Source organism: Colossoma macropomum, unplaced genomic scaffold, assembly GCF_904425465.1.
Source record: "Colossoma macropomum unplaced genomic scaffold, Colossoma_macropomum, whole genome shotgun sequence".
Lineage (NCBI taxonomy): Eukaryota > Metazoa > Chordata > Actinopteri > Characiformes > Serrasalmidae > Colossoma > Colossoma macropomum.
The window spans coordinates 1,988,270-1,998,148 of record NW_023494894.1 but is presented as its reverse complement, the minus strand read 5'-3'; the positions used below and the strand labels follow the sequence as shown (position 1 = coordinate 1,998,148).

Here is a 9,879-nt window from a genome sequence, read left to right as displayed (position 1 = left end):
CTTACCCAAAGTTCTTAACCCAGGGTTCTTTAATCGTTCCATCTGCATAGTTTTCATGGATGTCACTCCTACAGATGGGCTTGCAGAACAGATCAGGTGTTTGTATGCTACTTTGAGGCGAGATGGGGTTTGCTGCTCTCTAGACGTAACGGCTCTCCCAGTGGATGTGATCAAGCTGCCGTATGTGGGGCTGCTGGCCATTCCCTGCTACACCTTTGATACACTCCACTAGAGGCATAGCAGCCTCTGGAGTAACCCTGAGAGATGACCTTCCTCTGGATATCTCTGAAGCAGCTACATGGTTGTCACTGCAAGTTCTCCCACTTACAACTTCAACATTCAACAGTTACAACTTCAACACTGCCACGTCAATGTATTACTAACAGTCCGTAACCGAAAAAAAGTTGAAATTTTACATCAATTTTAAAAAGTTAAATTAAGTACTTACACCTAGTAACATTGCATTCATGTTGAGCCAGGGTGCACATTTGAATCATGTAAAATGAAAGCAAACTTTGTTTTCACTCCCTGTAACATTGTATGTCATCCACTCAGTTGAGAACCACCCTCACAGTCAGAAGGTACAAAACACTAGTCACATATGTACCTGTGGTTGTGTGAGTAGCTGCCAGGGTTCCAGGTCATTCAGAGTTCCAGGTCCCAGAAGAAGCTGATCATTTGGTATACTTTCTTGGTCTGCAGCTAGAAACCTATCCACTCTGTAAGAACGGTCCTGGCTTTTGTTCACTACTAACTTATCCACAATTACACACATAACTAGCGTTAACTTACATACATACATACATCATCTAAACCGCTTATCCTTCTGGGTCGCGGTGGGGTGCTGGAGCCTATCCCAGCTGTCATTGGGCAGAAGGCAGGATACACCCTGGACAGGTCGCCAGTCTATCGCAGGGCAGACAGACAGACATACACATTCACTCACTCACACCTAGGGGCAATTTAGCATGTCCAATCAGCCTGACTGCATGTTTTTGGACTGTGGGAGGAAACCGGAGTACCCGGAGAAAACCCACACAGACACGGGGAGAACAGGCAAACTCCACACAGAAATGACCCTGGTCACCCGACTGGGAATCGAACCCAGGCCATTCTCGCTGTGAGGCAACAGCGCTACCCACTGCGCCACCGTGCCGCCTAGCGTTAACTTATCTGTATAAATTTGAATTATGACCTTTTTTGTCTGTATCGGCTATAGTAGACTAAGTTAAGAGAAGCTAGCCAGCAAGTTAACTAATCAAGCAGTTTAGCCACAGCTACTGGTTTTCTTATTTACTGAATTAGTACAATCTGAAAATAAAAGAGTTAAGTATCTGTTCTTTTAACTCAGGAAAGTAAGGTTTGGGGTTTAACTTATGGTAATGTCACTGTTGTAAAACAGTTTGTAAGGTTAGTGATTTCCATGTTTGTAAATATGGAGATTTATTGGCTTTTAATTAAATTGAATAGAAGAGGTGGGAGGAGAAAGAATGATGGTCTTTAAGAGTTTTTAAATCACTGGCATTTTCTTCCAGTTGATTTGAGTTGGACAGGATTAAATTTGGTAAAGAAATTTGCTAAAATAATGTCATAAAAGTACATTTTGTATATTCAGAAACACTGAGGGTGACTGCAGAGACACAGTGGCAGCGCACACAGAGAGAGACAACAGCAATATACACATACAGCAGCAAAGAAAGGATATTTCTAATGGTTATACCACAGTAAATACATATTAAGACATTAATAGGTTAGAGCCTCTTCTTTTTTTATACTGCTTTCCCCCTTAAATTATGTAGCACGGTATCTTTATCATGTTGTTGTACCGCTTTTCTTATATACATAGTACAATAAATTTTCCCATCGTATTAAATTCTCAGACTGAAGTACTACTATAGATCTATACTATGACATTAACCAGCTCTGGTGCTTATTTCTTGATACTTCTTCATGATATAGATGTGGCTCTTAAAATACTGAAGTTTGAAGAGAACTCTCAAAATGAAAAGCTTCTCTCTGTGTGCAGAAAAGGCTATTTCCAAAGAGCCTACGATGTTAACATTCAGCAATCAAGATATTAAGATAGGAGTGGGCGATATGGCAAAAAAGACATTTTAACAATACATGTGATAAGCCTCAAGATATTTAGTTTTATGAGATGTAATAAGTTGGAATGGACAAAATAGAACCTGTAGTGCCACATAAAAAATACAATGGCAATAATAATAAACCTACAACTACACTGATTTTATTCAAGGTTCTACAAACTGCACTGCACTATATTCAACTAAACAGGCCTAATTATGCCCAAATTGGAATAAAACATGTCAATCGTTTTTCTTTCAGTTCTGACGATATCCACGATATGCTCAGGGAATTGTAAAATACAGTAATATTGTCCACCCCTATATTAAGATGTCAGAGTTAATTGTTCTGCAAAACAGTTTTGCTGAAATTTTGATCAATATCTCAAAACCTATTTTCACTTAAGAAACCATACCATTTGACCGATGGTTTTCTTTTGCATATGACTGTACATATTTGTAAAGATGATGACCTATGACAAAGGGTACCTCAGTCATGGAATCGCCTAAATATACCTGTGTTTAGGTAAAAGTATTACAATTTGAAAATATCAAAATTTTATTTGAACACATAAAACTGAATACATGCAAGTAGAGGAACTATGGAACTGGCCCACCTCTATAAAGAACAGGTCATGATGGTAACTGTGGTAATAAACCCAAGTCCTGCTGAATCGTACACTTCATTCATTCCGTTCCTATTTATCATACTGTAAAGGACACAGTAATTTTGCTTTCCTGCTTTATGAGCTCGTGAGTCAGCAACCAGCTACCGCGGTCTTTCCCGCAGCCTGCTTACACATACAGGACCCACCAGCGCGTTTTAACTTCATCACGTTTCTCAGCTCCCTCACTTGCTCAGCAAGCCGAAGTGGGTTAGTGTTTCTTCTGTGGGGTCTTCGGCGTTACTCGTAGTCTGTGTCATTTACTGGCATGCGCCGCTCGGAATGTTAAAATGTGGTGAAGGCCTTTTAGCTGGGCGCGCCCACGCTCACTCCGGGCTCGCAGGAACGCGCTTGCGTTTCTCTTCCCACGCGCAGCCCTTGTTGTGTTTTTTACCCTACCCGTACTCCGGCAGACTCCGCCCCTTCGCGATACGATTGGCTAATCGGTCCTGTTCGCCAGCGGTCTGCAAGTTCTCTGAGACGTTGTACATTTGTTCATACATTTTATTTATTAATTTTAGGCGTTATTTTTGCACCCGTATTTAGACGAGCAGTCTGTAGTATTTTTTGTGAAAAAAAAGAAAATATAAAATAAAATGTAGGCTATGCGAAGTTGCGGGCCTCACAAGTCGCCTGTTTTTCCGACGTTTAGTCCTTTAAAGAAATCGAAGCAGAAACACAAACACACACGTGTGAATACAGACTACTGGCCAATCCCAGCGCAGAAGGCGGGGTCTGCCGGAAAACGGGCGGGAAGGAAACCTTAGGGTAATACCTGCAATTGGAAACCTACACACGGCCCCATATCGGGGAATCCTCATGGGCGTTGGCGGTAGAAACTCCGCTGTACGGTAACATGTCTTAACATGTAACATGTCTTAACCTTCTCCCCCAGTATTCCCTCTGTATTTAAGGCAACACTGCGGCCGATGCAGACCACCAGAACTCTCCAGGCAGGGTACTGAACACTTAGGCCCCCAAACCGGTGAGATTTGAGTTTTTATTCAAACCGTAAAGTTGTTTTTTGTACATTATAAACAGCGTAATGGAATACTGTAGGCTGAATGCAAGGCTCTGGAATTCTTAAACTCCTAATCAGACCTGTGTAAAAGTAACCTTTAAAATAGATATATGGCAATTCTATAAGATTTCTACAGTAAGATTTCTATGAAATACGTAATCTGTAATATTTTCATTTTTGTATAATGTTGCTGTAATACTGCTTAGAATACTTGTGCAGTATCATGTAGTAACTGTAGTTACTGTCTGAATGTACTGTAAAATTCTTATCATCCTTGAAAGAATGGTTCTTCAAAGGTTTTATGTTAAAGGCAATGTTTATCTACAGAGCCATGAACAACCAAATAAACATTTGAATTCTTAAATGGTTTTATAGCATGGCCTCTATGATGGCTCTTTGAGAAGCTTTAAAAAAATAGTTACATATAGCACCAAAATGGGTTCCACTTAAGTTTTTTTTTGGTACTATATCAAACCATTTTTGCTAAGAGTGTAGGAATGATGTAGAAATGTAGTATTATGTAGTATCATACATATACAATGTATACATGTATATATACATATATACTGTAATATACCAATATGCCACTAATATTATAATAGTTTCCAGAAGTAGCCTAAATGTTTAAAGCATACTTGTTTGAGAAAGAGAAAGAAACTGTTTGCACTGGTTAGCCTACACTCATCTGAATGAGAAAAAAGAGCATGAAAGGGACTTTCTAACAGTGTGTTTGTGGGTGTATGGTTGTGAGAATGTTGACTGAAGACTGCTGCTGATCTATTTCACAGAAACAGCAACCTTCAGTAGTGCTGTCTACCACAGAAGAGCAGAGTGGAGTAGAGAGAGGAGAGCCATGGATGGACAGCATTCGGACAGGTAGTTTGTACATCCACACCTCACCCTACATGGAAAAGAATACACTGAAAAGAGTATTCTTATTCAATACAGTACATATGTAGGCTCTATATATCATTGTTGTTGGAAACAAAAGCAGTTTTAAATTGTTTTTCTACATAATTTAAGGGGCGAGCTGCCTATCACATTGTGTCTTACATGATACAGGAATAGGACACATTAATGTATCTTTACAGTAATAATTTGCTCTTTTTTAAAATGTCCTTTGTAGATGTGATAGTAAAGAGCTTGACATTCATCCAGGGTTTTGGATTAAAATGGGCTATCCTACCCACAATCCATCAGACCATGACACAACACACACACCTGATTCACAGGTGAGGAAATAATGAGCGCTGAGTTTGTATATGTGTGTGTATGTGTGTATGTGTGTGTGGGTAATTTTTTGCGTGTGCATTACTGGAAATTCAAAGCAGCATCTCTTCATCTTCAGGGCACTGAAACAGTGCTGATATGACTGTTCCTTCATTCTTATTTGACTGATAAGATTTCAGTGTGAGACGTGACGCGTGTTTTACAGGTGTCAGAAGTAAGCATGCTCAGTTTACACATCAAGCTTTTGAACCTGAGGAGGGAAAAAAAAGAGGTCAGTATTGTCAGATTCAAATACACATATCAACAAAACATGTAATTTGAATTAAATTGGGGTGTTCATCTAAAATAAAAAACTTCTTAACTTCTTAACGTCTAATGTATGTAGCAATATTTTGATATGTCATTTTGGTCATGAAATGTAAATGTAAAGGACAGCTGGCATTTACAAAATAAAAGACCCTCCACACTGTGTAAAAATAGATGTAGACATTGGCGTAATTTACAGAGGGGACATGTCCACACTTCTTTTTGAAAGTGTATTCTGTTGAAAATATTTGATATAATAGCTCGCAGCAGAAACCGGTCCCACCATTTACTAAAAACATTACAAAGATCATGCGGTAAAGTGTCTTTGGTCATTACTTACTATTAAATTGACACGACAAAACTGACATGTACAACAGGGTTATTACTGAGGTCCCCACAATTCTCAAAGCAACTTTACACACATTAGTGTAGATTTGCAGAAGTTAGTCTAACATTAGTTTAGCTTGAGAGCAGTCGTTCAGGTTCAAACGTACCCAATTTTAAGCTAAACCTTTATCACAGTAACCAAAACATTGGATTGCCCTTTCAGTTATAAAAAATGAAAAAGCACTTTACAAAGCCTGGACCATTTAGTTGTTACTCGTTGTTAGGTAATTTACACAGACTTTGTAGAATAGCCCAGTTCCTCTTTGTTTTGTTGTACAAAGTCAGGACATTTTATGAGCTGATACATATGTAAACATAACTGAAGGGGAATGTTTTTATAACTGGCTTGTATTCTTGCTATCATCAGCTACTCTACATAAATAAGAAATGGGCCGAACAGTACAGTAGCCTGAAACAGCATTTTGAACACCAGGTAAGGACTTTCTCATCTCAGACACAGAAGATAACACCTTATAAACTACAAACTAACTTTACTTCTCAGCCCTTTTCACATTTGAGCACTTCTCACTTTAGAGACAAATGTAAAACATGGTGTGTAATTAGCAAACTATTTTTCTTCAGATCACCGAACTGAACAGAAGGTTGAAAAGCTATGAGCAGAGGAAAGAAGAGAAAGAGAAAAGGATGGAGGACTTCTCTTCCCTTACAGATAACACTAAAGAGAGCGCACAGGTAAAAATACTGATCTGATTTAGAATTATTTGCACTTCAAACAGAAAATGTGAATCTATTTTTAAAAAGTGAATCAGTAGTAAGTTATCTTAGAATCAAAACCTTCTGAGTGAACACAATCAAGTTGACAGCTCTCGATGACGCTAACCCATAGAACAGTGTGCACAGGAATAACCCTGATTACATTACGCGGAATATGACTCAGCACATTACCATTTTCATTTCTTTGAACAGAGTGGTGCAAATGTCAGATTGATCCTGACATGTAAGGTTTTGAAATGTAAGACTTTAACTAATTTGTTGTATATGCATGAGCAAATACTTGTATAATTACATGTACAAATATCAAGGCTTACATGATTACATGTATAAATATCAATGCCCTCACTTGAAAATATTACAGAATGAATATTATATAAAGGAATTATATATTTTTGATATGTTACTTTCTGCATGTATAGATATAATGTATCAGTTCAGCTTCTATATAAACAAAGTCCTACTGTAGCTCATCAGACAGTTTGTTGGACACTGAACAGGTGCTATCAGAAACACAAGTAAGGGCTTTGTGTGGTGTGGAGCAATTTGGTAGTTTCCACTGATGTATTTAACCCAGTTAGTCACTCAAAAATATGAATACTAGACGGTCCAAAAGGTCTGGACAAGTGTAAACTAGGCTACATCTTGTCCAGCCAGTTCTCCTACCCCTTTAATGACACACATACCACTTATCTATGAAAGGAAACCTCCTTGTCATACTTGTAGTGGAATAGAGTAGCAGGAAAATAGCTGTTGTGATGTTTTTGACAGGAGACTGAGCTGAAGTCTCGCCTTCAGAAGGCAGACAGAGAGATAAAGGGGCTGAAGAGACAGTGTGACACTCTGACCAGCAGAGGGCAGCAGCAAGTGGAGGAAATCGGGAGACTGAACAAGGTACAAATAATAATTTTGATTTTAGTAAAGCACAAAATAGAACCTACAAACGTCATCACTTCTTTTGAAACATTTGATTTTCACAGTTACTTTTCAATTAAAAAAAATGTAAGTTGTTTTAAATGGACTTGAAAAGCTTTCTGCACACAAACTTTTTTATTCTGAATTATTGTGTAATTTAGTTAATTTATTTGGAATTATTGTATTTGATTTCTAAAGTGGGAAAAAAAAAAACTAATCCTAGTTTGAGTTTATAATTTTTTTAAATTCTTTTTATGTGTCATTTAAAAGTACAAAATGACACATAAAAAGAAGAAAAAACATATAAAATGATCCAGAAACTTTACACAGGTATAATGTGGTATTACAAGTAAGTGCAACTGTTTTTCTAAAGTAGTTGTGTGTGTTTAGGTCCTGCAGAGGGCACAGAACAGCTTGGCAGTGCAGCAGGAGAGCCAACAGACAGAGGAGAACATCTGGAAACATCAGGTACTGAATCAAAACTCATTATATGCTGAGATACTATACACTTTTTCAGTTTATTAGATATCTACATTGTGCCAACACTCACTGAACGTTTTATCAGGTCCATCTACCATATAGGTGTAAATTAGCTTTGCTGAATAAGTCTCTTCTCATACACTACATGACTAAAAGTGACCAAAAGGATACCTGGTCACAGCCTCAGACACTCTGCCCATAGACGTACAAACTGTTTGATATCTACTGCACCCAAAATTGGCCACAACTACTGGAAGTTTGCAGGTTGCATTCTGATTAGCCAGCTGCACATCTGTGTGTATAAACCACCTATGCAGTGGTTTTAATCCGTCAAAGGGGAACCATTACCTGCTCTGTGTGCAGTTATGAGTTGTTTAGAGTAAGATATAGTAGCTGGATTGGAAAACGTGATTAAAGTTCATGCCATCCCATGTTTAAAAGATAATCATCAGTTTTCTTTAAATCTTTTCAAAGCTAGTAAAGGAGAGATCCTCACATGTTTGTCAACGCATACCACTTAGTTTTTTGCTGTAGCACTGTTTTGAAAACCAGTGTGATATGTGGTTGGTTATTTAGTCTCCTTCTCATCAAATTAGGTGTATCCTGGCCATGTTAGGAGAAAAAAAGCACTAAGTTCTCTGATGATAGGCAAATGTCAGCCAATGTGTCATGTGTCAGCCAATGTGCTTTCAAAACAATGGCCATTAAAAAAATGAAAATAAAATCTGGATTTGCATCCAAAAGTATTACTGTCCCAAGAGCATTACTAAGATCAGGCATTTAGGAACTCAATAGTTAGTGTTGCAACCGAAGACTGATGATTTTTACATGCTGTGTGCTTCAGCACTGGTCAGCAGTGGTCCTGCTCTGTGAGCTTTGTGTTGCTGCTAGACATTTCCTTTACCCAATAATAGCAATTACAGTTGACTGGGGCAGCTGTAGCAGCTCAAAAATGTGACAAATTGACTTGTTGAAAAGTGGCATCCTATAACAGTGTCACGTTGTCACAGAGCTCTTTAGTACGATTCTACTGTCAGTGTTTGTCATTGCAGATTGCATGGCTGTATGATTGGTTTTATGCACCTGTTAGCAGTGGCTGTGGCTGAAAAAGCCAAACCCAATAATTAGAAAGAGTGTCCACATTCTTTGACCATGTAATGTATTTTCTTCACTCAGTACCTTCTTTTCTTTACCTTTTCCCCATGTTTAGTGTTAAAGCTGACCACTACAGAAACTGTGTGTTGTTCACAGGCACTAGTGTATAAAGAGGACTTCTTAAAAGAGAGGAAAGACAGGGACAAGTTAAAAGAGAAGTATGCAGAGCTGGAGAAGAAATACAAGAAAATCCATGCAGACTTACATATGTACAAAGCACAGGTGAGCTTCCCTGGCATCTCCATTTTTGCACAATTCGCCAGAAGGCAAGACGTATAGTCAAGTTAAAGAGTGAATGAATGAGTGAGCAAATGATTGATTGAGAAATAATGATACAATATAATCTTTATAATTCTTGATCTTTCTAGGTACGGTGGGATACATCAACCTATACAGGCCCCTCACCACACACGTGACCCATGTGACCCTTTATCTGAGTCACATTCAGCTACACCACAAAAAGGGCACTTTATTCATGGATTGCCCTAAGCTGTGGCTATTTTCTCTACATCTACACATAGAAATGTGCAAATGTGTTTCCAGCCTTATGTTAGTGTATATAGCTTGTACTATTATTTAAGCCCATAAATAAAATAATAAAGGTAGATTAAATTATATAAAGTCAATAAAGTTATGTCCACCATTACTGATTGTGTATTTAGGCCCATGTTGACCAGACTTTCCAACAGGGTCATAAAGATTCTGTGATTCAGTGAACACAAATGTATTTTCAAGAAGGTTGTTCACACTGACCCTACTGAATACAATTAACAACTAATGCTGTGGTGCTGATTTGTGTTGGGTAACTTTATTTGAGATTAAATTATTGAGTTTTTAAAACTTTTTACATCTTAATTTGGGCCCTGAACACAAAAGTGGTAAAAACATTAGCTAGTATGAAACA

General features: G+C 38.1%; 1 protein-coding gene across 3 annotated transcripts; it reads left to right on the top strand.

The window, feature by feature from the left end:
* The first annotated feature begins 3,469 nt into the window (after positions 1–3,469).
* On the top strand, positions 3,470–9,455 carry LOC118800440 (TNFAIP3-interacting protein 1-like). 3 transcript variants are annotated; one of them, XM_036560668.1, is made up of 11 exons: positions 3,470–3,517; positions 3,645–3,734; positions 4,559–4,646; positions 4,897–5,002; positions 5,206–5,271; positions 6,061–6,126; positions 6,276–6,386; positions 7,197–7,319; positions 7,731–7,808; positions 9,072–9,197; positions 9,344–9,455. In XM_036560668.1, the coding sequence occupies exons 3-11, from the start codon at positions 4,624–4,626 to the stop codon at positions 9,389–9,391; spliced, it is 747 nt and encodes a 248-aa protein (XP_036416561.1). In that variant the 5' UTR covers positions 3,470–3,517; positions 3,645–3,734; positions 4,559–4,623; the 3' UTR covers positions 9,392–9,455. The 3 variants fall into 3 exon arrangements, with proteins under 3 accessions (XP_036416561.1, XP_036416560.1, XP_036416562.1); XM_036560667.1 differs by lacking the exon at positions 3,470–3,517 and having other exon boundaries at positions 3,564–3,734; XM_036560669.1 differs by lacking the exons at positions 3,470–3,517; positions 3,645–3,734 and having other exon boundaries at positions 4,510–4,646.
* Positions 9,456–9,879: the final 424 nt, after the last annotated feature.